General features: G+C 49.9%; 11 protein-coding genes across 11 annotated transcripts; 6 read left to right on the top strand and 5 right to left on the bottom strand.

Annotated features, from left to right (window-relative positions):
• Positions 1-669: 669 nt before the first annotated feature.
• gliI (aminotransferase gliI) lies at positions 670-2,297 on the top strand (the record flags this gene model as incomplete). The annotated part of the gene is made up of 3 exons (XM_057289516.1): positions 670-1,138; positions 1,210-1,634; positions 1,710-2,297. The coding sequence occupies 3 exons, from the start codon at positions 670-672 to the stop codon at positions 2,295-2,297; spliced, it is 1,482 nt and encodes a 493-aa protein (XP_057150718.1).
• Positions 2,298-2,716: 419 nt separating this feature from the next.
• On the bottom strand, positions 2,717-3,788 carry N7519_002737 (uncharacterized protein; the record flags this gene model as incomplete). The annotated part of the gene is made up of 4 exons (XM_057289515.1): positions 2,717-2,843; positions 2,910-3,383; positions 3,458-3,524; positions 3,593-3,788. The coding sequence occupies 4 exons, from the start codon at positions 3,786-3,788 to the stop codon at positions 2,717-2,719; spliced, it is 864 nt and encodes a 287-aa protein (XP_057150717.1).
• Positions 3,789-4,468: 680 nt separating this feature from the next.
• On the bottom strand, positions 4,469-5,682 carry gliZ (Zn(II)2Cys6 domain-containing transcription factor gliZ; the record flags this gene model as incomplete). The annotated part of the gene is made up of 2 exons (XM_057289514.1): positions 4,469-5,310; positions 5,598-5,682. The coding sequence occupies 2 exons, from the start codon at positions 5,680-5,682 to the stop codon at positions 4,469-4,471; spliced, it is 927 nt and encodes a 308-aa protein (XP_057150716.1).
• A 603-nt stretch (positions 5,683-6,285) lies between these two features.
• Positions 6,286-7,362, top strand: gliN (N-methyltransferase gliN; the record flags this gene model as incomplete). Its single annotated transcript, XM_057289513.1, has 4 exons — positions 6,286-6,466; positions 6,539-6,605; positions 6,671-7,158; positions 7,232-7,362. 4 exons carry the CDS (start codon positions 6,286-6,288, stop codon positions 7,360-7,362), a joined length of 867 nt encoding a protein of 288 aa, XP_057150715.1.
• Positions 7,363-8,542: 1,180 nt separating this feature from the next.
• On the bottom strand, positions 8,543-10,218 carry N7519_002734 (Major facilitator superfamily domain general substrate transporter; the record flags this gene model as incomplete). The annotated part of the gene is made up of 4 exons (XM_057289512.1): positions 8,543-9,091; positions 9,149-9,230; positions 9,298-9,791; positions 9,847-10,218. The coding sequence occupies 4 exons, from the start codon at positions 10,216-10,218 to the stop codon at positions 8,543-8,545; spliced, it is 1,497 nt and encodes a 498-aa protein (XP_057150714.1).
• An 829-nt stretch (positions 10,219-11,047) lies between these two features.
• gliT (thioredoxin reductase gliT) lies at positions 11,048-12,164 on the top strand (the record flags this gene model as incomplete). Its single annotated transcript, XM_057289511.1, has 3 exons — positions 11,048-11,466; positions 11,525-12,003; positions 12,073-12,164. The coding sequence occupies 3 exons, from the start codon at positions 11,048-11,050 to the stop codon at positions 12,162-12,164; spliced, it is 990 nt and encodes a 329-aa protein (XP_057150713.1).
• Positions 12,165-12,788: 624 nt separating this feature from the next.
• Positions 12,789-13,352, bottom strand: gliK (gamma-glutamyl cyclotransferase gliK; the record flags this gene model as incomplete). Its single annotated transcript, XM_057289510.1, has 1 exon — positions 12,789-13,352. The coding sequence occupies one exon, from the start codon at positions 13,350-13,352 to the stop codon at positions 12,789-12,791; it is 564 nt and encodes a 187-aa protein (XP_057150712.1).
• Positions 13,353-13,579: 227 nt separating this feature from the next.
• gliG (glutathione S-transferase gliG) lies at positions 13,580-14,365 on the top strand (the record flags this gene model as incomplete). The annotated part of the gene is made up of 2 exons (XM_057289509.1): positions 13,580-13,637; positions 13,704-14,365. The coding sequence occupies 2 exons, from the start codon at positions 13,580-13,582 to the stop codon at positions 14,363-14,365; spliced, it is 720 nt and encodes a 239-aa protein (XP_057150711.1).
• A 782-nt stretch (positions 14,366-15,147) lies between these two features.
• gliM (O-methyltransferase gliM) lies at positions 15,148-16,506 on the top strand (the record flags this gene model as incomplete). Its single annotated transcript, XM_057289508.1, has 2 exons — positions 15,148-15,439; positions 15,497-16,506. 2 exons carry the CDS (start codon positions 15,148-15,150, stop codon positions 16,504-16,506), a joined length of 1,302 nt encoding a protein of 433 aa, XP_057150710.1.
• A 441-nt stretch (positions 16,507-16,947) lies between these two features.
• On the bottom strand, positions 16,948-18,904 carry gliC (cytochrome P450 monooxygenase gliC; the record flags this gene model as incomplete). The annotated part of the gene is made up of 7 exons (XM_057289507.1): positions 16,948-17,202; positions 17,264-17,368; positions 17,449-17,513; positions 17,585-17,819; positions 17,886-18,510; positions 18,570-18,754; positions 18,812-18,904. 7 exons carry the CDS (start codon positions 18,902-18,904, stop codon positions 16,948-16,950), a joined length of 1,563 nt encoding a protein of 520 aa, XP_057150709.1.
• Positions 18,905-19,252: 348 nt separating this feature from the next.
• Positions 19,253-26,002, top strand: gliP (nonribosomal peptide synthetase gliP; the record flags this gene model as incomplete). The annotated part of the gene is made up of 6 exons (XM_057289506.1): positions 19,253-19,277; positions 19,325-19,864; positions 19,962-22,278; positions 22,358-23,345; positions 23,426-23,515; positions 23,570-26,002. 6 exons carry the CDS (start codon positions 19,253-19,255, stop codon positions 26,000-26,002), a joined length of 6,393 nt encoding a protein of 2,130 aa, XP_057150708.1.
• Positions 26,003-26,045: the final 43 nt, after the last annotated feature.

The following is a 26,045-nucleotide window of genomic DNA, read 5'->3' as shown; positions in this document are numbered from 1 at the left end:
TAGTTTGCCTAAAAGCTATAGTAGTTAGAATATTAACCTTTAGCCCTGGAGATACCCGTGGACAACATATGTACCTAGGACTTAGTTGCATTGTACGGAGTACTATTATTGATGTACAACATATACACTATTGATGTCCACAGGGATACAACAAATATGTACGTGGATACAATATACATATTTGTTTATAAAGCTAAAGGATTGAAGATGGAGATCGTTTTCCTTGAAGGGTTCTATGAATCTATTTAATATATAATGTCGCTACTTTTCCGGTTTATTTAGCATTCGCATGTTAGAATGCTGCACTCCCTAGGAATCAGACATCTATATCACATTCATATAGCGACAGCTCATCGCATCTAAGTTCAATTTCTTTTGTTGGATAAAAACAGTTGGGGTGAAATCTCATCGGTTAAATGGCGTTTTGTTATAAGGGCCTTTCTCCCCAAAGGCTTCACTCGTCCTCGTCGCTTTAGTACGCACCAAATCGGCCACCGAAAATGCACAATATGCCCAATTTCTCCGATTAAATCTTATTATTTCTATAAATATTTTGATGCTACTTCGACCAAGGCCTACCATTTTTTTGTAGTGGTGGGAAAGTTCTCATTCATACCTCTTTAGACCTCCCTACGGCACATCCTGCAACATTCGATCTCTTTGCTAGTCATGACCAAACCGACAGATTCATCGCCCGAAGGCATAGGGGCTTCAGACATAGCTCGAGACTTCTACCCAGACACAGCTACTGTATCATTATCCGACCGTTCCAGAGAAAATACCCAATGGTTCATGGATAAGCACATGCGTCAAGTGGCTCGACTAAGTGCCAAAGAAAGACGAATCAACATGATGACGGCCGAGAATTGGCTAGCTCGATCTGAGCTCATCAATGCTTATAAACGTCATATCGGAATGGATCTTTCTCCCTCCCACCTTTCCTACGCGGATGGGTTGGGTGGGGATGTAGAGCTTCTCCAAGCAGCTGCAGGATTCTTCAATCGATACTTTCATCCACATACCGCCGTCGAACCACAACATATTGTGACAGGTGCGGGGTGCAGCTCCTTATTGGAAGGCGTTCTGTATGATGTTTGTGAACCGGGAGATGGGGTGTTGATTGAGACGCCGTTCTGGGGTAAGTCATCATCAACTACCGGCACTCCATACAACTAAATAATTGGGATCAAATTGACTGTGGATAACTAGGTGGGTTTGAGACTACCTTTGTGCTTCGCGCAAAAGTCCAAGCCGTCCATGTTCAAGTGCCTTCGGACCCATCTGTCCGAGATGTGGGTATCTCATCATATATCTCCGCCTATGAGACCGCTATGGCAAATGCAAAGTGCACGATCAAGGCCATTCTATTCTGCAACCCACATAATCCGCGAGGCAGTCTCTATTCAACAGCGTTGATAGAAGCCCTGTTGCAATTTGCGGAACGAAATAATCTGTATTTCCTTTCGGACGAGATTTATGCATTGTCGATTATCAATTCCTCCCCATCGAATACTGCTGCTGGGAGATTTGTGTCAGTTCTAGAAATGGACCTGGCCCAACTGAGAGTGCTCCCAGCCAGAGTGTGTGTACTGTATAGTATCAGTAAAGACTTGGGGAGTAGCGGTTTACGTCTGGTGAGTCAACCGAGCAAATCCCTCTTTCTATTGAGTGACATATCTTTGACATATTTACTGTGCTTTATTTACCAGGGATTTGCAATTGTACAATCTCATCCTGATCTGCGGCTCTCGTTAGGCATTTCGAATCACTCCAAGACGTCGACTCTAACGTCAGTAGCAACTACAGCACTACTAAGAGACGAGGAGGGAACCATGAATTCAATTCTCGAACATAGCCGCCTGCAACTATGGAGGGCATCGCAAATCGTGGTGGAGTTCCTCTCATTCCACAATATTCCCTTCTATGCACCCGCTGCCGGAGTATACATCTGGGCCCGTCTGGGGTACTTGGAAGACACCTGGAAGGGTGAGGCAGACCTTAATGACAAGATGGAGGCGGCCGGGGTTTCCGTTGGGGCAGGACGTGGTTACAATGAAGCGCAGCCAGGATGGTTCCGGATTACATTCGCCCTTCCGGAAACCGAGCTCCTGGAAGGCCTGAGGAGAATTGAAGATGCGATGGGCTCCGAACACAAGTGGCAAGGGAAAGGAATACATTTATTAAACCAAGGTCGAAGATTTACAGCGGAGAGGGAGATATCCTTTACTAGGTCATGGGTTGCTTTGCCTTTTGTGCAGCTGTGGTCTTACATTCAACAGTACTTTTATACTTTCTAGAGCGAGGAGACCGTCAACGAATTGAACTTTATTCCACCAAAGCTGATTCTTTTGTTAAATAGTAAGAAATCACAAATCAAAGATTCGCAAAGCCCAGGGCATGATCAAACAGAACATCGAAGTTTCACTGTTTCATGACTGATCTCAGGACATCCACAGATGCATTATAATAGCGACTGAACTTAGTTTCTGAAGATGGCTCTGGGGAGGTTTCATTGGCATACGAGAATTACGGGGTATCCGAGATAGGGCGATATAGATCACCAAAGAGTTTATCCATTCCATTGATTTCATTCGTTGTAAGTTGCTTACTTTTCGCTGTTCTCAGCCCTCATTCCGCTACAGGTTGCAGAGTTGAAGCAGAACCGCAAAACAAGAATGTCCCAATCGGAACCAAACAAGAAAACAATAATCTTCCCTCACACAACCGGCTTCTGCGCCCAGACGATGTAATGGCGAATTGCAGTTTCGTGCTGATCCATATCCTGTGAAAATTGTTCCGGTAGAGTCAGCCATTCCTTTTCAGAGAGGCCAAATGTCTCTGGGCTAGTAGAATGAAAGTTATATCTAGTTAGCTTCCACGTTTGGACCCGGGGGACTCTCTCTGCTTACCTAGTGACGGATTGAAAATAGTTCAGAATGGCAAGCATGTTCTTCCGTCCTCTCTCTCCCAACGCCGGGTCAGGATGCGCATTCCCAGCCATCATGTCTCTGACTGAGACACCAATATTGACCCAACCGGCATCTTCGAGCCGTCCAGCCAGCTTGGTCGATGCCATGTTATCCGCCATGACGTGACCGGTTAACTGATGTATCATTTGAAAAGCTGAAGTTTTGTCTTTGGGTCGGGAGACACAGGTGCCGAAGTCGGGTTCGACAAATTGGACCCAACCTCCCGGTTTGACGCATGAGAGTAAGTTGTCCAGAACTTGGGTAATCTCGTCTTCCTTGAAAAGGGAGATTACAAATCGTTCATGGACGAGGTCGAATGCATTCTTCCAAGCTGGAGAGAAGGGCTCGATCAGGTTCTGCACCGAGAGAGTCACCTTCGGGCCGAGGGTTTGAGTTGGCGGGAATAGGTCAGGTCTGTGGTATATAGATCATCAACCCTTAGGATATGTTCTCTTCATCCCTCATAGAAGACAGATTCTCATACGTACGCGATATCAAACCCCACAAATTCCGTTCCTGCTGGCATAATTGATTTTGTGTCCTGAATCCAGTAGCCTGTATATGAAGATATTGTCAATCAGTGGGGAGAAAAAGCTTCCGTGCTTCATTATGGCATGACGTACCATCCGCAGTAGCAGCATCCAAGACCCGAAGGTCTTTCCTGGTCATATCTAGTGGAGCTTTGATCAGACCGTCGGCGCATCCCTTCACCCATTCATGCTGATTCTGCATTCGCTCAATTTCTTCCACGTTATGGGGTAGGATATATCTTTCCCGAAGGCTTTGCACCTTTTCATCTAAAGCCGTGGTGATTGTCATTTTGCTATTGCGAAAGACTGGGAGTGAGGGAGTCACTTGGGACGTATTTATTTTTCAACGAAAGCTCCTGCGTGTCGCAGAAGGACCAGCTGCTAGGGCAAGCTGACCTCTTAAAACAAGATCAGAATAAACAAGGACGAGAAATGCTCAGGTCCCCCGCTTTTCGGGGACCGAAAGATTCTGCATGGATTCAAACTCAGCACTGACTTGTTCCGAGTAGTTTGGGGTTAAAATTCAGAGACATGGCTAGGTGATATTTGTCGAATTCAATCTGTAAAGTGATTTCGTTTATTGGAGCGGATCATAATAGTATGTTCGAGTGAAATCCATAAATCAGACACCAAAGTGACTCTGTATTTTGATAGAAAGGGAACATCTTTCTGACAAAGCATCCAATAAAGGAAACCATACGGGCCGAGCCTGTACATATCATCTATATTCGACAATACATTGATCCAATAAATGACAAAGGCGGTTCTGCAGGACTACCAATGTGTTTCGAGCCTGGGCAACCTCTGAAGGATTTAGTGAGGTTCCATTGTATTCTACATCCGGACCGTTGTGTGCGTGGGAAGAGGAAGCATTGGTAAGCGAAGCCGACGGCGTGGAGCACGGCATCGAACGTAGCAAATCCCACATGGGCCAGCATACCTCGAGCATCCTCCTAACCCCGGATCGGACTAGCGTAGACAGCACCTGAATCTGTTCTTGAACATCTTCCTTGGCGGTGTGGTATACCCCCAATTGGGCTTGGATGGGTCCACCCCTGTCCCTATTTTAGGAGGTGTGCTCTCCTCCCTAGAGGGAGGGATAGGAACAGTACTGAGATCCATCTCTCTGCTCGATTCCGAGCTTGAGCGTCGTTGCAGATGTTGAATCAAGCGGTCCACGCTGCCGGTCATGAGTTTCAGCGTGGTGACGACTAGGCTAATGCTCCCTGCATCCTTAGGGCAGAAGGGACAATGACAGAATGTGATACACGCGCGCGCGGCGTCGCGGATCAAGACAAGCGATGCATCGTATCGCATCACATCTCGTGCGGTGATCTGACGAGACACAAGCGTACTCAAAGTCGATAAACAATGGCATTCCCCTTCCTCTTTCTGTAGTGGGGTCGGCAGCTGGGAGCTAGTCGGGTGCTCGTCACTACTGTAGTGCAGGTCTGGAAAATCCAGACACAAGTTGTGGTCGGCGCTCAATTCAAAGGTAAACCGGTTCGCTCCATTTGCTTGGCCTCGATCTGTTGAGCCGGTTGACCAATTCAGGTCGACGGGCTCGGAGACTGTCTCTGACTGTAACCAATCTAACGCGGAAGACCCTAGCCAGTCTGCGCAGGGCACAAGGTCGGATGCTGTCTGGTTGAAGAGAAAATCGGACGGCGACCAGAATGTTTCGGATGATGGAACTGGAGAGGACGAGGAAGGAGAGCGGGAGGTCGCATAGTGCGGGTTGGTGTCATCCTCGGGCGGGATGGCGTGCTCCTCCTCGGGGCGGAGTGGGAGTCTTCCGCCATGGCGGCCCTCTGTTCACGTTCCAGTGTCTTTCGGCAGCGGGATCCCTTGGGCTTTCCAGCACGCATGGAATAACTGTAGGTGCATCTGGTCATGAACTCCTGACAGCGACTGCAAGGGTTCCCACCGGCGCAGCGGGTTTTGCTCCGGTGGCAGCTGTCACAAGCAGAGCGAAATTTTCGAGGTTTGGGATCAACCCTGGAGGATCCGGACTCTGATTGCGACATTCCCATTACTGATGAGAAATATGGGCCCTGCTGGTTACCTCATACATCATCAACCCTTTAAATGCATTAACCCCCGCTGAATGAGCCCCCGCTGATCGTGACTGATGGGAGGAAAACTCCAATGGGTACCTTGTGCGGCTTATCAACGGCGAACATGATTTTTTTAAAAAAATATCAACGACTAATTATGATGTACAATATATGCATGTCAGACTCACGAAAAGCGACCTCGGAAAGTGTACATTGTATATAAAGCGTAAGTGATTGACAGGATAATCTCGCACGACTCTTGGCATCGATTCCGTTCTAGTGATTATACGACAAGAGGCAAGTGTTTGCAACGTAGTTCCTCGTTTGACATGTATAATACCGTCGGACCTGCATGTCAGACTCGCATGAGCCAAAGTCTCCGAACAGTCTATAAGTCTCCGCGACAACCACGGGCTGTTCTCCCCTCGGCTGGCTCTTCCTCGCCGTCAAAGCCTAGAACACGCTAAGTTAGCCACACGGGAGATCGACTGGACAATTGGAGTACTAAGTTTCGGCGTCCGAAACGCAGTGGAACGGGGATCGTTCCGTTGTGGGGGTGAAGAATGGGATATTGTGTCGCTGTCATGGAAATAAACCATATGTTGTATATGTATTTATATCTTGAAACAATAGTATTGTGTACAGATTTTCAGACCTTTCTCTCAATCTGAACCTAAATCTAAATCTAAATCTACCACAGTCGTCTTTCGTTTCGTTTCCCAATTCATTATGACGGAGACTTCTGAGCACTCGGCTGACTATACATATGTCATGCCACATACCACCTCGGAGATACAACGACTCCGCAATCAGCATGACTGGATCAAGGCCTCGATGGGCGGCAAGTTGGTTTTTGCCCCAGTCGAGCAGGAACAGCCCATGCATGTGCTAGATTCCGCGACTGCAGATGGTTTGTACCATTTTCCGAATGAGGAGACTGGCCGACATAATTGTATGGGAATTATTTTCTGACACTGCTTAGGCTTTTGGTGCTTAGATGCGGCTAAAGAGCTCCCAGCGGGGTCGAACTTTGTCGCCTTTGATATCGGGTCAGTATTATGCAGCAATGACCACCAAGATCAATACCAAGACTAATTAAATTGCCGTGTATCAGGGACCACCTCTTTCCAGCGCCCGATCAGATTCCTGCTGAGATCAAACTCGTCAAGGCAAGCGTAAATGAGCCGTTCCCGGGCGACTGGACAGGCGCCTTCGATTTCGTCCACCAACGATTTCTGTTTCCGTCTCTGCCCGAACATGAACCAGCACTTGGTTATCTGCTTGATGCGGTTAAGCCAGGTGGGTGGGTTCAATTTGTTGAGGTGGACATGTTGACCTCGGCCAAGTCCGAGGCCTCGCAGGAACACGAACGCCAGCAGGCCCCCGCCTTTACGGTCCTGCGCCAGCTGGCTAACAGCCTGCTGATCCATCCTACGGCTGCGGGTCAGATAGCTGGATGGGTCCGTCAGTACGATTTTGACGATGTAAAGGAGTCGACCTATGACATTGCGGCTGGAGTGGGAAATCCGGACCCTGTTGCCGGTAGGCTAGGCCGTACCAATATGCTACATGTGTTGGAGACCTTCATGGGTTACTACCGAAGTACGTATTGTCTCATGTCCCCGTTCCCCGCGATATAGTGCATGTTCAATCTCTGACAATTTCCCCTTGCTAGGCGCCAAGGGAGACACCATGGGGTTGAGTGAGGCAGAGTGGGACGCCTTGCCTCGCGAATTGGCACGAGAGATGGACCACTTCCCTCTCACAGTGCGTATCAACGTTGTGATTGGCCGACGGTCGTTGTAGGGAAGAGAGCCACCGAGCTTGGTTATATTTCGCGGTCTCGACAACATTGGAAGGGGTTAGTGGTCTGCAAACACCCGTGGACCATTACTCTAATGTAATCATGCGCCTACATCGAATGGTATTAGATTAGTGAAGAAATCCATTGAGGCTGATTCGGAGGAAAATCGAGTACCTCGGGTTTGATTACTGGAGTTCTCCGTGACTATTATTGAACCAGGAACTATTTCCTGTCATATGACGGCTTTCCTTCCCAGATTAGCAGTTTTCTCGATCAAGGAGAGGAGGCTTCAACAACCTTGATCTTCATCACAATTAAGCTCACAAAGATGCTCATTATCCTGTTATTGCAATGATCTTCGTGTCCTTCGTCATTGTGGAGGACATCGCGGTCGCACGGTTGCAGGGTGAAGGGCTATTTGAGTAAGGGTCTTGGCTGTGTGAAAATAGTATTTCTCCCTAAGACTTATTGGTATGAACCCGAAACCCCTAAATACTGCAGGGAAAGTAAAATTGAAACTGTCTAATTTCTTCATACATGGAAAGAAGCCCGTATTTATGTGCTTCTTTTTCGTGTTCCCCCACTATGATAGATAGAAAAGAAACAGTAAGAATCAACGACATGAATCGCAAAAAATGAAGCCAAAGGGACTGAATGTAGCCTGATTTGAAAAGTCCGGGCCGCCGATACAGTGTGATAGCCATTCGTATTGTCATGCATATGGCTGAAGACGCTAGTCCTTTGGCAGGAGTCAATTGGGTTCTGCATACTTTGCATACTGCAGATCTGCATCGAGATCCCCGGATTAGGGTTAAAGTTGAAACCGAGAAATGGCATTTTAATGAGAATTAACTGCGACTTTTCAACAATGTCCAGAACTTGATTTTGGTATTAAAAAAATATAGTTTGATAGAATTTCCTCCCTAGGTAGTACGTCCCACGTATTTGATAACATTTTCCCTAGATTACTTGGGCACGCTCCCTTTCTTGCAAAATAGATTGGTAAATACATCTTGGAAAAATCGCTATTTAGAATAAAGCCAAAGAAATTGAACTAGATAAGATTAACGATGAGTAATGTGTGGATTAGCTAAATTATAGGTACAGGGTCAGATTTGACATCGAGGTGGGTAACACTGTGTTGGAATGGAATCCCATAGGTTCTATCAACTTAAAGGACATTCATGGTGTTTTGGTCGCTCTCACAGCTTCCTCCTCGTCCTTGACCTCATCGGACTCGCTCTGGGGCTTCTCGAGTATGCCTGCATGACGGGACTCTCGTGGAAGATAAAACACCACAAACAGAATCAAGCCCGTCGCGGTAAATGCGAGCAAGGTCCACATACCATTATGGTACTGGACCAGGAGATCGTGGCTCATCTCCCCAGTCCGTGCAGTACTCCCCATCACGACATTGACAACCGCAAGGAAGAGAGAACTTCCGAATTGATACATGACGTTCATAAGGGCCCCCGCAGTGCCGTGATCATCCAAAGGAATCTCGTTCAATACGATGGCCTGCGCGGCCACTGCAATCCCGGGTGCTGCAAACAGGTAGAACATCGAGAACACAATCACATACCAAATGCCAAATTGGGGCCCGACAAAGCCCCAGGGGACGAGTGCGCCCACGCTGATGACATATCCGGCTACAATGACGATTTTCGTATGACCCATACCGACTAACTTGTTGCCAATGCCACCTCCGATCATGGAAACTGCGGTTGCAGGCTATGCGAAAGAGAGAATTAGCGGGGGTTGATGCTAGGTTGATCTCGTTATACGTACTAAGAAGTAACAGGCCGCAAGCACCGTCTTGTAGTGGAGTGAGTTAAGGCAAATCTCTGTGGCCAAGAAGAACCAAGTGACCCTGTCAAACAAGTTAGTATGAGTGAGATTATGATTGACAAAATGTTGAGCTAAATGGGATCACTCACCAACCGCCACCAACAAACATGAAGACAGTCAAGGGAACGAGCACATGGGGGTTGCGCATGATCGACAGTGGTACCGCCGGTTCGTTGACCTTACGTTCCACAAGTGGGAACGCGATGAGCAGCAGGGCACCTACGATGATGGTGACTATAACGGCAGGATGCTTCCAGCCCAAGTCTACCGCATCATTCAATCCAAAGATCAACAAGCAGGTGCCAGCCATGAAAGTGGCCACACCATAGTAATCAAATCCACGCGTCGTATCCCGGTCAAAGTTCGGGATGATCAAGAAGCCCAGCACAAAGGCAACACCGGCCAGAATAAAGTTCACCCAGAACATTGAGCGCCAACCAGCCGGAGACGCTGTGAGCAGTGCCCCAAGGATGACGCCCAGCACCGTGCCAATTGGTCCACATGAGACGTAGATTGCTAGTCCAGCATTTCGATTTTTGCCGGGTGGGAATGTGTGACTGATGACGGATATGCCAGTTGCGCACTTGAGATGGTCAGAAAGATATTTGAGATAAATGCACAGAAAGCAAGAAACCTACCGTCAATGCAGCCCCAACACCCGCCAAGGCTCGACCAGCAAGCAGGCCATTTCGATCTGGGGTCCAAGAGATGAGAATATTCGTCCAGAATAACATAAAAGTGCCAAGGAGAAAGGTGAGACGCAAACCCACACGGTCAGCCAATTGGCCCCCGGCAGGGAGAATCGTAGCAAAGGTCAGCGTGTACGCAACCAAGATCCAGTTCAAATCGCCATCGGTGAATTCCAGCGCCTCTTTGATGTCAGCCAGGCCAAACATGACCATGGAACTCTGGAAGAGGTCGAGGAAATTAACGATACAGGCGACTGTGACGACTGCCCAAGCCACTGAGGGCTTGGTGCGGTCGCCATATGGCGGTAGTATGTGAGGCATAACGGAAAGAGAACAGTACCCAAAAAGTATGTGAAGAACCTTGGTGGACAGCACTTAATAACTCAGTAATATATATATAAAATATGCTTTGATTGAACGTAATGACACAACGGCCAGGGCAAAATTGAACTATTTAACAGTATTGATCTTGGATTCTAGACAGGCCTAATCAACAGAAATTAGAAATCACCAAGGCAAGGAATGTTTTGATGAGCTGAGCTAGGGAGGAAGACATAAAGCAAAGACATTGAATACGTGTAGCTACAAAGTGTCCGAAATGTCTCCGGTGCTGCTTTTGTTACTTGGCACTAGTGATTTCTGCATATGAGTACCCCGGTAGGATAGACCTGGTCTTCCTTTTAGTAAGATACCCTAGAGGCCTTCCTTGCTTCTATATACTACCTAGGTACTCAATTTCAAAGATTTCCTGGTGGTATGAAACAGAATTGGCTTATCATCAAGTAAATAAAGAACAAGGAGTATGGACAGGTACAACATACACCGAGGGCTAGAGGTAAAGAACCGAATTGAATATATATCATGCACAAAAGTGGGTTGAGTACCCCTGAGAAATATGGAAAGTATGAGCGTATTAGACTATTACAGCACAGTCTACGGAGTACGGAGTATTGTTTATTTTTAAAACATTTTTTATTCTCCGTCAAATGTATCCGACGTGGTGTTTCTAGTCACCCGCAGCGGATGACGGAGACATTCTCACGAAGTCTCCGAGGTAGAAGGACTTCAAAAGCAAAGACCCAGTCCCCGAAAATATCCCCCTTTTCCGCTTCACATTATCTCTTCTAACTGTTGTTTCTATCGGAAAAAGATGAATATGACAAAATTCGTTTTCGACGCATTGATCGTCGGAGGTGGCCCTGCAGGCCTATCGGCAGCCCTGGCTCTCGCACGAGTCCAACGCACGGCACTGGTCTTTGATTCCGGTCATTATCGAAACCTGGGCGTGTCAGCCATGCATACAGTTCTGTCGCGGGACGGCATTCCGCCAACCGAGTTCCGTCAGATCGCTCGCGGTCAGATCGAAGAGAAGTATCCCCGTATCCAGTTCTCCAGTGCCCAAGTCTCGCAGGCTTCCCAGACGGATATCGGGGATGGATACATGGGGTATCAGATTACTGATACAGATGAGACCGTCTACAAAGGGCGCAAGTTGATTCTGGCTACTGGGTCAGAGGATCTGCTGCCCACGAACATTGATGGATACCGGGAAAACTGGCCTTCGCACATGTAAGTTAGACCCGCAATCAGAATCGCCACTTCATAACTGACGAACATCGTTCTATAGTTATCAGTGCCTCTTCTGTGATGGCTATGAAAAGCAGGGTCAGCCTGTGGGAATTTTGGAGTTCTCCTCCCCAGCATACCTGGGGCTTGCTCTCATGAGCCTACAGTTCTCAGAGGACGTCACTATCTACAGCAATGGGCCGTTATCAAGCGATACAGGTGTCCAGAAGGCGCTTCGCACGGCGTCTGCGAGTGGCGTCAAGATTGACGAGAGACCAATTCGACGATTGATGAACCAAGGGGACACCATCGGCATCGAATTCGATGATACACAGACCATCACTCTCGGTATGCTATTGCATAAGCCCCCGACCATCAACCGATCACAGAATTTGATTGATCAGCTGGGGCTCGCGAAAATGGAGCAGAGTGCCGAAGTGATGGTCAATCCACTCTTCTGTGAATCCAGTCTGCCGGGCTGCTTTGTGGCTGGCGATGGTGGTCAGTTGTTGAAGCAAGTAGCTGTTGCTATGGGTACTGGTGTGTAACACAACTCTTTACTTTCCACGTTAGACGTGACACTTTGGCTAACCTGAATTGATGATTTAGGAGTTCGCGCAGCCTCGGGGGTATCCTTTCAGCTCTGTAACGAAGAGGGTGCGCGTGCCCTTGCTGCGCAAGAGGAGAATGGAGAGGCGTGAACTGAGTCAGGCTGTCTACGGCCTAGACTTTGACCTTAACCGATTCTATACATTACAGCCTAGAGACTTCCCATCTTTATACGTTGTATTCGTCGTGAATTAGTATATATGCGCATTTATATCGCGTTATCGCATTTCCTCATTTGGCTACTAGATATTTGAAATGGTTTGCCGCTATCTTAATCAAGCTCTTTATCCCATCACAAGGAGTCATGATATAAACATAAGTGCACACTTTCCCTAGCCTCTCACAATATACCTCTTCCACGATACAAGTTGATTTTGCAATGACAATGTATTCCATAGTTACATATATATCATACAGCCAGAAAGTTCAACTTCGTGCCATCTCCCCTTCCCCAAATCCTGGATTGAATGTTGTCATGGCACATCCACATCAGTCCATACATAGTCATAATCACCCATCCCAACCACCTGGGACAGTGTCCATGAGTATCCGTTTTTGCTTTGATAAGTAGAACTAAAGCACGCAGAAGTGGGCGCCAAAAGGAGAGAAAAATCATTCCGCCCACACGCGTGATGATTGATCCAGGGGGGTGGTATGAGGGAAGCGAGTCGATATAAGTGCAATAGTCTTCAGGTATCTTCCACTCCTTACATCCTTCAGAGAGGAGGCCCTATAAGATCACGGAATAACCGGAGAGGATTAGCTCGATTAATTGCTAGGGGAGATTGGAGATTCTCCCGATGGATCGCGGGAGGTGGACAAACAAGATATCGTGCGCTGGGAGACCCATTGGGCTCCCAGGGGTATTTGGCCTGTAGAGTCCGCGCCACCAACTTCGTTGGCTCATGCCCACCATCATCCAGATGGAGGATTTCGGCATCGACTTCGATTTCATCATATGCGACTCCACCACCCTCGCTGATTACTAGCTGGCGGTAATCTGCAGGGGTCAAGAGGTATGCGACACCGTGTGCGGCAGGGACCAATGTGTGCCTTGCAGGGGATGCTGTTTGCAGTATCGTGACTTTTTCTGGCACGAAGGCGGCGATACTAGCAAAAGAGGGTTCCGCGTAGGGGATCCCGAAAATGTCAAACGTGAGATAGTGCGAGGGAACAACAACCAATTTGGCATCCAGCGCAGTGATTCCTCGTCGTTTCATAACGGACGAGCGCATGTTGGAGCCATAGGCGAAGTACCAAATGCCCTTGTCGCCAGCCATGTTGTCGAGGAGGTGAGCTATGCTAGGTGCTCGAATTCTAGCTAAGCCCATGAGTAGAAAAATGTCTCGTTATGGACCTATTCACTTTGGATCTGTTGTAATACCCACGGTGGCCGAAAATTCGGACGGCGTTCAGACTAGGGTAACCCCGAAACTTGATAGTCTACCTTACGAGCTACAATAATATACATGGAAAAGCCACATCGTATTCTATCAAATCACTCACTATGGATGTTAGGCCTTCTGATATTCCAGCAAATAAGCTGGTACTCTTTGTTGTGAAAGGTATGTAGCAAGAGCAGCATCCAAGTGATGGAACATTGAGCGCTGAACAGCGGGGGAAACCCTCAGGAACCGCCACATCAACCCACAACACCGTGAAGCCACTAATCCTGCTCGAGGAGCTGGGAATCCCACATGATATCTACGTGGTTGAAAAGGTTTCCGCGCCATGGTTCAGCGATATCAACCCACATAAGATGGTGCCCGCCATTGAGGACCAATTACCCGACGGCAAGGGCTGCGTGCGCGCATGGGAGTCAAGCTCGACACTGACTTACATCGCCGATGCCTACGACCTCGACGGAAAGTTTGGGGGTAGGACTCTAGGCGAACGTACAGAGATTGCCAATTGGCTGACTCTCCACACGGCTGCGTTGGGCCCGACAGCCAAATACTGGCTGTATTTCCATGCACTTCACCCCGAGAAACTCCCCAAAGCTATTGCAAAACTCTCTCAGAATATTGCAGTGCAATATGACATCCTCGAGAAACGCTTGAATAAGCCAGGCCAGTTGTTTTTGGCTCTCCCAGATCGGCCGACGATTGCGGATATTGCCTCCCTGCCATTTGCGATGGAGTCTACCGCGGACCTTTTTGGTTATGAACTGAGAAAGTGGCCCAAATTGCAGGAATGGTCCATCCGCATGGGGGAGCGAGAGGCCGTGAAACGTGCGTGGCAGCGATGTGCTAGTTTTGGACATGGTGAGAAGGAATACGGACATGTAGCATAAGCCGAGAGCAGATGACACCCTGAGAAAGTAAGATTGTGCAAGAGGGAAGAGGGGAACTATGTAAACAGCAATTTCATATTATATCTCTACCCTGAAAGTTCGATGAAGCTGCGTATTTGGTATGCTTTCTAGGATGACAAGGTCGAAGAAGGCGGCGGAATCACAGTCCAGATACTTGTCTTCCTGCTTGATGCTTTTATTCTTTCTTTTCCTTTGGAGATTCGATATGGACTTTAGGAAAGCATTCTGACTTGCTCTCTTAGAAATTGGTTATAGGGGCCTAGGCACCACTTGCCATTCGTAGGAGTGGATGCGGGCTCTCTGCTCGTGCAAGCCTGTTGATTACCTAGGCTAGTTTCTATTGTATATTTGATACGACAGAAATGCAGGTCTCTGATTGGCTTTCTAGGGAAAACAGGCACCTGTCTATTCCTTTAACCGGATATTATAGGCCTGGAAAGCAACGCCGTAAACTAAGCCTCCAGACACTCTTGGACCCTATCTGGGATTGTCAAAGATAGTAACGTGGTCGGTATCTGCTATCACCGTCGGCTTTGTTGTCCATGGCAGCTCGCGCTCCGTCCGTGCTATCGTACTCGGTCACCGAAACTCGGAATAAATCCCCGTCCAGTTCAATATTCCAGACGTGCAGGCGGATTCAAAGGTTTGTCCATTAAAAGAAATCGAGTCGTCTGGGTTAAAAAGCCCAATACATCTCCAAATACAGTTTCTTTTAGATTCCGAAAGAAACGGAATGAGCAAGAGATACTATCCTCACAATAATGGCACCCTCGCGGACAGAAGACCTTCTGCCAGCAAACGAGAACACGTCAGATGCATCGAACTTGCAGAAGGTACTTCACGAACTTAATGAGCTAGAAAGTCATGTACAGCGGGTCCTGGTTACAATCCAGTCCCCTGAAATCGCTTCGTTGATAGAGAACCAGCTGCATGACCCCGATCAATTACCAGACCCCGGGCTAGAGCAAGTGGCGCTTAGGTTGGTGGACACAATGGACCATATACAACTGCAACTCGTTCCGTCCGTGTCACTGCTCACAGATGGCTTCTTCGGTAAGACGACAGTGCCCTGGGATTGAACGGCGCCTGCTAATTTACACCCTCTGGCAGGATATCTCAACAGTAAAGTCCTCTGGACCGTGGTCGACGCCCACGTGGCCGATCATCTAGCCAAGAGTGGGCCCGAACCAGTGAGAACGCTAGGCTTGCGCTGTGGAATCCAGCCAGAGCGTCTCTCGCAGCTCCTTGATACGCTGGTTAACAACGGCATATTTGCCTATGATGAAAACGAGCACACGTACAGGAACAACCGGGCATCTGACCTGCTCCGCCATGAGCACTGGACTCAATGGCACTTGTGGGCGGACCTATATCCGAACGAGTTTTTCAACGTGAGCCGGTCGATGCCGGACGCGGTGAAGCTGGGAGAAAGGCGAACGGCCGCACAAATCGAATACGGTACAGACTTGGACCTGTTTGAGTATTTCTCCCAGCAGGAGAAACTTGCTCAGTTTCAGAAAACCCTCGGGGCAGGGGCAGTTGCGCAGGCCAAGGGCTTGGTAGCCGACTATCCCTGGGCTGATATCGGATGTGAGCACCCCATTCTGGATCTTGGGGGTGGCTCGGGGTCATTCCTTGCCTCGATACTCCGCGGCCATCCCAACTTAGTTGGGGGGATCATGGATTTACAGTCCGTCATCGACCTGGTCACCCCTGAGTTCCGGGAGGCTACTGGCAAGTTTGCCGATATCGGTCCACGGGTCCAGCAGCTGGTAGTTGGAGACTTCCTCAAACAGATCCCCGCGTCAGCTGTATATACCATGAAATGGTGCTTACATGACTGGGTGGACGACGACGTCATCACCATCCTTCGCAATGTGCGGCGCAGCATTGTCGCGTCGCCAGTCAGTCGGTTCATTGTCTTTGAGTCCATCAAGGTGCCCGGTCGCTCAGGTAGACTACCCCGTTATGGTGATCTGGTCATGATGATTACTTGCAATGGCAAAGAACGGTCAATGGAAGATTGGGAGCGTCTAGGGCAGCTAGGAGGTTGGCGCATCGAGAAGGTCCACCGACTCCGCCGGGCATGGCCGTGTGCTATCGACTTTCGACCTGTCTGAGCTATTAGACATCCATGTAAATAACAATTACAATCAAGAATTCTCTATAAAGATGGAAGGAAACTATGCCTGACTTCTTGAGGTTTGTGTAAACAACCTGCTCATCACGTGGACAGCACCTGCCCGGGTGGGTGTGGTCTGAGGATTACACGCCCAATAAAACTGCCGGTATATCCCGCTCTCTCCCTGGATCAACCTTAGACCTCCCCCGTAGAACCTCCCCCAGATCTAGCACTCTAGCATCGCCCGATCCATTGTCCAATCTATGGCTGGTGCAGATCAGGAACCAAGCCGCATCATCGGAAATAATTCCTTCACATTTATACGAAGAATCAAGTGTTGGAAATCAACCTGGACCTCACTTTGTATATACATAAGTCTGTTGTACTCCCTTCAGGAATAACAGAACAATCAATCGTTCCTCTGAATTACAACACATGTCTATGGCACCCCGTCATGCGACTGATTACCCGGCGAGAGATCCTGGGTGACCGGCACACACTCCATTTGCAGGGAGGGTAAGCCAACCCAGCTGTCTTCCTGTACTGCATCGAGCTGGCTGGCTACATTTTCCGGAACAGACAAAACATACTGGTGCACCATCTCCGCTGTGATAGCCCTCATCATGCGCTCCGCGGCATTCTTCCCAAGACATTGCCGGGGTCCGAAGCCAAAGCGCCAAAGATTATAGCGCACCTAGAGTGACATCAGCAGAGGAACCTTGGAAGAAATGAGTCCGGTGCCATGGCGATCTAACCTCCTCCTTCTTCAATTTCTGGTAGCGAGTCGGGTCGTACTTGGTACCATTTTCCCAGAAAGGGTTATCGATGTTGATTGACTGAGCATCGACAATTACATTGGTCTAAGCGAATGTGAGTGATGGTCAGCATGATTAGGTATTTGAGCATCTAGCATCTTCCTTCCGGCACGATGGCTACTTACGTGCTTTGGGATGAGGTAGCCATCCACAAACTGATCTTCCGGGGCAGATTCGGGATTAGAGAAAGCTGAAGGGGGAAAATCAGCGGTAAGTATCAGATTCCCTGCCCGTTGTAGGGCCACAACGGGATCGACTCACGTAGGATCGGCCTGAGTCTTGAAGATTCAACTATACAGGCCGCTAGAAAGGTATCGTCACGATCGATAAAGCGCTCATATGGCTCAGCTGCGGTGTTAGTCACAGCTTGAACGACTTCTTCCCTCAGTCGCGTCTGAGCCGGGGCGTTTTGTGCCAGCAACAGCATGTTCCACGAGATAGCATGCGTGGTTACATCAAGATTGGCGTACAGTGACTCGTCAAGCGTTTGAAAACACTGACTCAATTATCTCCAGTTAAATGGCTTGTCAATTTCAGTTTCTGGGGACCAGTCAGTACGTACTTCGCGCTCCGTAATTTTGCCAGCTTTCCATGCCTCCCAGAGAGAAACGACCGGCAGAAATGGTGCTCGCTTGTCCTGTATAGCGAGCAAATAGGCGTCTTCCACGAAGCTCTGCCACTGTTTCTGGAAGATTTTCAACAGTCCCACGCCTGACCAGGGTAGGTATGGGGCGATCGAAAGACGATTGACGCCACCGCGAATGACCTCCTTGAACAATTCCTCGCGAAGGGGCGCCAGGCTGACTAGGACCTTGCGTTGTGATGTACTGAGGGGTCCAAAAATAATCTCCGCCATTGTGAAGAAGGGGAAAAGCTGGAGTGCCCGGGCAGGCTCAAAACTGATGGCCCCCGGTATCTTAGTGAGACAAACCGATCCCGCTTGAAGGTCATCCCTGATATATTCCTGAGCCTGGGTTACAAACCTTGCGGTGTATCGCGTGGCAGATGGGCGGGAGAATGGCTCCTCGAGGTGCTGCCGCACTCGTCGCCAGTCGGAACCGCTTAGCAGTCCGACACAGACCCCGAGCACCTCACCAAAAAGCCATCCGGAGTTGTTATTGTTTGCCTTTGTATGACGGTGCGAGGTGCGATAGAACTGGGCCGCATGCGCAGGTGTGGTTAAGACACTGCCCAGTCATCAGCTCTTCTCTCAGCGGCTTACTATTTACTATTCGAAAACACGTACATTTCTGGCGTCCAACCAGACCATATTTGGTAAATAGGGCCCCACCGCTGGCGCCATTCCCGAGCGACAGAACGCCCTTGAAAGAATTTCTCCGTACCTTGGCCGTTGGGCCAGGAAAAGCGAGCATGGGGAAGTGTCCTGATTCCAGTAGGCGAAAGCAGAGGATATTTCCAACGAAGAAAGGCCTGACAAGACAACTGATCAGAATCTTCGGGGTGAAATACAGGAGTGCGAGAGCTTACATCAATCAATGTAGAGACCAGCCAGTGAAGAGTTTGCCGAGAGGCCGCGAGGGCCAGCACGAGACAGATGATGATGGGAATTGGATTTGTCATAATCAAACCAGAGCGAACGAGTTCATGCTTGAATTACTATCGGGCATACCGTAAAGTCATTAACAACAAAAATCCGCTCGTCGGACGTGGGACCAAAAACGGACTCCGTTTTATCGGCCGCCGTCGGAGAGAGATTTGCACAAGGGCGACCGAGCTCTCGGGGCCCCAGAGATCATACAGGAACTACCGGAGGTCGACAACGCTCAATGCCGCCGCGGATAATTGTGCTGAGTGATCGAGATGATACAATACATCAACCGTTTGACTCCCTCCTTTCGCTGGTCCTAGGTCCACGCGCTCTCCCCTTCCAACAAATTCGCTCTCATTTGATCTCTTGCCGAAGCAGTGATGCAGCAGAAGGCCTCGGATCTGTGTGAGCTTTTTGCTCATTCGGTGCGGCGCACCCCAACCAACTGGCAGTGGACCATGAGAGTGGCTCACTGACCTACACCGACCTCGATGCGGCATCCACATACCTAGCACAGAAGTTGCAACAGCAGGGCGTAGAAAAAGGCGACATCGTGTGTCTTCTTACCGAGCATGGCACTCTTAACATTATTGCTCTACTTGCTGTGCTCAAGGCGAAAGCCTGCTACGTTCCCCTCGACCGGAGCTCTTGGTCTATAGAACGCATTGAGACCGTGCTGTCCTCGGTTGATAGCCGTTTCCTCATCAACACAACTGGTGCCTCATTTGAGAACAACAAATATACCATTATTCATCTCCAGAAGGTCGAAATCCCGCGCAGTAATGGCAGCAGCGATAACGCCACTGAAGTCAGTACCATCACTGCCCCCGAAGCTCTGGCTTGTATCATCTTCACCAGTGGCAGCACAGGCAAGCCAAAGGGTGTCATGATCTCCCATCGCGCGATAGTCAACTACGGGCATACCAGTCCCTTCAATATGGATGTCCAAGCCGGTGACCGTGTGCTCCATATATTGTCGGTAGCATTCGATGGTTAGTCGTTTTCACACAATATCCATAGGTCAACGAAGGAGAAAGTCCAACTAACCCAAGTCGCCAGCATCGACCGGCATGCTATTTTCTATTCTAGGAAATTCAGGAACAGTTGTGCCAGCTTCTATGGATACACTCTACGAAAAAGCACAGACATGCTCGATCCTAGCCTCAACACCCTCGATCCTGGCCACTCTCCCCCTGCCTTCTGCTGTCCCCGACAGCTACCCGTTGGTCCATACCATCTTACTCGGGGGAGAGACACCGAATGGACAGCTTCTGTCACATTGGCTTAATTTTGGTGTGCGAATTCTCAACGCATATGGCCCCACAGAGACAACCTGTGCGTCGTTGATGCAAGATGTGGAGGTCTCCAGCGAGACGGGAACGATTCGCAGTAGCATCATTGGCAGTCCCATGCCACAGGCACCGGTATACCTGCTTCGGGATGATCTCACTCTAGTGGATGACTATGACACGGAGGGCGAGATTGTCATTTCCGGAATTGGTCTGGCGGAGGGATACTATCGCAATCCTGCGCTCACAGCCGAGCGGTTCATTACCTGGCGTGGCACACGAGTCTATCGGACGGGTGATCAGGGACGCTGGATTCGTCGCAACGATGGGGCTCGTGTGATGGACTTCCGTGGGCGCTCTGATCGAACAGTGAAGAACCGTGGCTTCTTGGTGAATCTTGCCGCTGATGTAGAAGAGCCGTTGAGGATGATGGGCTTTGGCGTCAGCGATGTCTATGCGAGCATAATAAAGTCACGCTTGGTGGTTCTGGTAACACCAGCCTCCGTTGAACTGGAAAGTCTGCGCATTGAGGCACAAAAACGACTGTCGTCCTTCCATTCCCCCGATCATTACTGTGCCGTTGAGCGGTTCCCAATCTCCCCCAATGGCAAGATTGACAGCAGGGCTATTTCCGAGTTGCTTGACCAAAGTCAATATCGGCTTCTTGCAGCCTCCAGTGCGATCATATACGAAGGCTCCGCTGTTGACGATCCTTCTATGAAGTCTGAGCTGCCAGTTAATCTGGCAACAGCTGTTTCTGAATGCATGTGCACCGCACTTGGCTTAGACATCCCGCGTTCCCAGATAGATTTCAACTTCTTTGCCTTGGGCGGAAACTCACTGACAGCTCTCCGATTCAGCTCACTCTGTCGTGAACGTGGCATCTCTATCACTACCCAAGACATCTACCGCCATCCGACACTGCATGGCATTCTTCGCTGTGCGCATGCCTTGCAGCCAATAGCTCCAGCTATAGAGCCGGATGGTAGAAATACAACGCAGCAATTATCAGCACTACGCGCGGAGGTAGCGGCACAGTTGCATCTGGGGAAGCTGTTGTTGCCGTTGGACACTCAAATCGGCCGATTAACTCCTTTGCAGCTAGAGCTGGCAGCTCCCACTCTAGAGCGCAATGGCACCAACACCAACCAGCTCCAGTTGACGTACCCATTGAGTGATGCGGAGCGTATCTGCAACGCCTGGAGACGGGTTATTGAGTGTGAGCCTGTCTTCCGGACACAAGTCTCCCTTGATGTCGCCTGTGGCGTGCAGATACAGCATGCTCCTCACCTGCGCCAGTCGGAGACGTCAAAAGTTCGCAGCCACTTCTGTGGCCCCGTGGAGCTCACTTTCCGGCGACGCGAAGATTATGAGGCTGCCGTGACTGATCCTGCTCTTTTATATGTCGGCCTCGGTATGCGATTGGACTTCATCAAATTTGTGCCCAATGATACGGGTGATGAGCCCGGATCGGGAGATACCGGTGAAATTACAATCAATTGGGCGGCTCACCACGTGCTGCTCGACGGCTACTCAGTCGGGCTTATCCTAGCCAAAGTGCAGCGAGCGGTGCAAGGGGGGCACCTGTCCCAGAGTTCATCCTTTCTGGATGCCTCAGAGGGACTGTTAGCGATCCAGGACAAACGGGATGGTGAAGCGAGGCGATTCTGGACCGATTATTTAGAATCAGTGCGGTCGCTCCCAGTTCTGGATGACCAGTGTCGATCGCAGGAGATCAGTAACACCCCATACCGTGCTCAGGAAATACGCTTTTCGTGTGCAGAACATCTGCCGCAGATACAGAGACTGGCCGAGGAATGCAAAGTCACCTTGGCCACCGTCTATTATACCGCATGGGCGATGGCACTGGCACAGTATACAGGCCGGCACCTGGTGGTCGTGGGAGCAGTTTTCTCTGGCCGCGAGACCCAGCTGGAGCACATCAACACGATCGGGCCGCTGATGGCTACATTGCCCCTCCTCTGCGAGCTGAGAAGAGATGCATCCATTGCACAGCAGCTTGAGGCCGTCATGGAGGGACTCGCGACCATCAGTGCGTATGCATGGTCGTCGTCAGATCAGATTGGCTACCGGCTGGACAACTTGATGGCCACACAGTACGACTTCCCGCAAATTGAGCCTACCCTCGCCCCGAAAGAGGAACGATTCTTTGAAAACACCACATTTTTCTCTTAGCCTCCTAGCCGAAAACGACGCTGGGTTCCGTCTGGTGTATGACCCAGCCGCCCACAGTGACCGACGCATGCATACGCTATCCCAAGCTATGAAAAGCGCCTTAAATACATTGCCCGATGCCACGACGATCGGTAGCTGGCTGGATTATGCAGAGGGTGCTTTTGAGAAATTCGGTCACAACTCGACGTTTGAAATGGAATGTGGTGCGCCCCGGTCTCATTACACTCCAGAGACGCATATCGCAGAGGCCTTCGAGGTATCTGCAGACCGACATGCTCATCTTGCTGCGCTAGAAGGATCGGAGTGCACTTTGTCCTATGCGGAACTAGACCAGCTCTCTGATACGGTGTGTGCCCGGCTTCGCCGAGACATCCCCAATGCACAGACAGTTGCTATCCACGCTGATGGCTCTATCAACTGGATCGTTGGGATCCTGGGCATCCTCAAATCGGGCTCAGCTTACTGTCCGCTCGACCCCGCCTATTCGATGGATCGTCGGGTTGAAGTATATACTCGCAGTGGAGCGGATGCGCTGTTGATACCGAATGCCTGTCCCACTGCTGTGCTGCAGTTGCCGGATATCCATGTACTGGTTGTCACGGATCTGCTGAGCCATACCACGTGCGATGCGGTATCTCACCGTCTTCCCCTACCCGCAAAAGCGAACGATGATGCCCTCATTGTCTTTACTTCTGGGACGACAGGTCGTCCAAAGGGTGTTCCAATCAGCCATCGGGGATTGCTGGCATTACAGTCGAACCCAGAAGCCACCATGTTCGGCTGTCCAGGTCGTCGTATTGCTCAATTCATGTCCCCGGCATTTGATTACTGCGCTAACGAGATATTTTCGGCCCTGCTTCATGGGGCTACTCTGGTTCTTCGTGAACCCAGCGACCCGTTGGCTCACCTTGCAAAAGTGGATGTCGCGACTATAACTCCCTCCGTGATGAGCGCCTTAGACCCGGCTGAATATCCTAATCTACGCATGGTAAGTCACTTCCTAGGTGCTTTTCACAGGTTCAATAGGCACTATTGTTCTGTTCAATAACTAAAAAATATTCACAACAGGTTTATGCCACAGGAGAACCTGTCACCCCAGGGTTATTGGATCGGTGGGCGGCAAATCGCGTATTCTACAATGCATACGGCCCCGCTGAGGTATGTAACAGCCAGCACAAGGGACATGCACAACCCGCTGATGATTTTATGTAGTGTTCTATCTGCACATCATTCACACGGTTGGTTCCCGGCCAACAGGTGACAATTGGGCAAGCAATCCAAACCGCAAGAATGTATATTTTAACTCCAGAGCTACATCCTGTGCGAGATGGTGCCACTGGGGAAATATTCCTTGCTGGCCAACAGGTGATGCGCGGGTACATCGGGGATGATCAGCAAACAGCACATCGCGTATTGCCTGATCCCTGGCATGATGGCGAGCGAATGTATCGCACTGGCGACTACGGATACTGGACAAATGACCAGCAGATCTGCTATGTCGGTCGAGTGGACCGCCAAGTAAAGGTTCGGGGATATCGTGTAGAGCTTGTTTCGGTCGAGATGCGAATGTATGAAGAGGAGCCACGGCTAGTACAGGCCGCTGCACTGGTCGTTAATGACAACCTGGTTGCATTTGTCATGCCTTCTTCGATTGATGTGGCCCGCCTGGAACAGAGACTCCGAAAAACCCTTCAGCCAAGCTGGGTACCGCAGATTATCACGCCCCTGGATGAATTCCCCTGGACAACAAACCGCAAGGTGGACTATCAGAGATTGAAGGAAATCGGCATCCTTGGTAAGACTGAATCACCAATTCCTCCGACCGGGCCTCTGTTGGACCCCATTGCCGAGGGAATTGCGGGAATTTGGAAAATATTACTTCGTTTGGTGGACAATGTAGCACTCGGGCCCGACGATGACTTCAGGCGCCTAGGTGGTCACTCTATCTTGCAAATGCTACTCGCTGCTCGTCTTGCGGGCTTTTATGGCATCGCCATGACGACACGGGACGTAATTGAGCATCCCACGTTGGAAGAACAGACAGGCCTGGTCAAGTCTCGTCAACGTCAGGCTCCCCTGTCCAAGAACTTGCCCATCTGCAAGGCCCTTCCTGATCATTATCTGTCTGAGTTGGAACGTCAGACCTGGTTCCAGTATCTGGTGGCGTCGGATGTCCGCACGTTCAACATCCCTGTCCTCCTCCATCTTGATGGAAAATTCGACCGCCAGCTCCTTATTCAGTCTCTGAATGCGGTACTAGCATCACGCAAAGTACTCCGCAGTAATTTTATTGAGGCTTCGACGGGACCGATTCGGGTCTTCCGCAATGCTCCACCTCAAGTGCAGGAATGCAGATCAATTTATGTTGCGAGAGAGATTGCCAGGGGCTTTGACTTGGCTCGTGATGAGCTCATCCGTGTTTTTATGGACCAAAAGACTCTGCTGGTTGTCATCAGCCATGCCATTGCCGATCTAAACAGCGTACAGAATCTGTTCCGGGAAACAGCAGATGTCTATCGAGGCTCGACTGCCCAAGTCAATCGATGGAACTATCTGCAAGCATCTGCCTGGTCTCGCAAGGCAACGCCTGAGGAACGCCACTTCTGGACACGTTACCTCGACGGCGCGCCTCAACGACTCTCCATCAACCGTCACCTTACTCAAACGAGCTTTGAGGGCACGTCTCGTACCTGCCACTTTGAGGGGACCATGATTCACGGACTCAGAGCATTGACGCAAAGGTACGGCGTGACCAAGCACCAGATTGTCTGTGCCGCGACTGCTCAGATGCTGCAGTGGCTCTGCGCGACCGATGACGTGGTTTTAGGCTGTCCGTGGGAAAATAGAACGTCCGACCTCGAGCGACGGTCCTTAGGTTTATTCCTGGATAGGCTGCCACTGCGCATCAAGACTCCACCAAATGCAGACTGTGCAGGCATCCTGGAATCAGTGCGCGAAGCGAGCCAAAAGGCAGTGGCTTATGCAATCCCTTTCGAGCAGATTCTCGACACCCTCCACATCCCGCGCACCATCCGGCAGCATCCGATCTTTGAAGTTATGGTCACATTCCATTTGAAGGGAGCCATTGAGGACTGCCTCGATATCGACGGGCTCGATGTCCAGCGTGAGATGTGCTACGCGCCAGGCTCCAAGTTTTTGCTCATGTTCGAATGGACGGAGCTGGAAGTGGACCACTGGGTTCTGCGTACTGAATATGACCATCACCAGATTGCGCCTGCCACCATCACGGTCATTGATCAGGCCTTACGATGTGTCTTGGAAGGATTGTCGTTGGAACTCTCGCGCCCAGTCATCGAGAAACGTCTAGCACATACCTTCCCAGAGACCAAAGAAGATAGTAGCAGTGAGGGTGAGAGCGATGGTGATGAAAATGCCCTTTGCGACCGGCTTGTGTATATCCTTCGCCGGGAGATGGCAGCCTGTCTGAGCATTGATCTTGCCGATTTCCCCTGTTCGGTGTCTTTCTTCGAAGCTGGGGGGAACTCTATCGACGTATGGCGATTGCAGCGCCAACTGAAGCGGGTTGGCGTGGATATGCCGATTTGCACAGTCTTTGAGCTACCCACTGCCCAGGCCCTAGCTCGGCACATTTGTAAACGAGTGGATTGGCTTGGATCTGAATGACAAACGGGGTAGAGAGAGGTGGATTATAAATGATTTTTTTTTC

Source organism: Penicillium mononematosum (assembly GCF_028829835.1).
Source record: "Penicillium mononematosum strain IBT 11891 chromosome Unknown utg000002l:1.0-8112719.0:1.0-8118358.0, whole genome shotgun sequence".
In the NCBI taxonomy this organism is placed as follows: Eukaryota; Fungi; Ascomycota; class Eurotiomycetes; order Eurotiales; family Aspergillaceae; genus Penicillium; species Penicillium mononematosum.
Note: the sequence above shows the minus strand (reverse complement) of the source record. Positions and strands in the feature narration are given on the sequence as shown.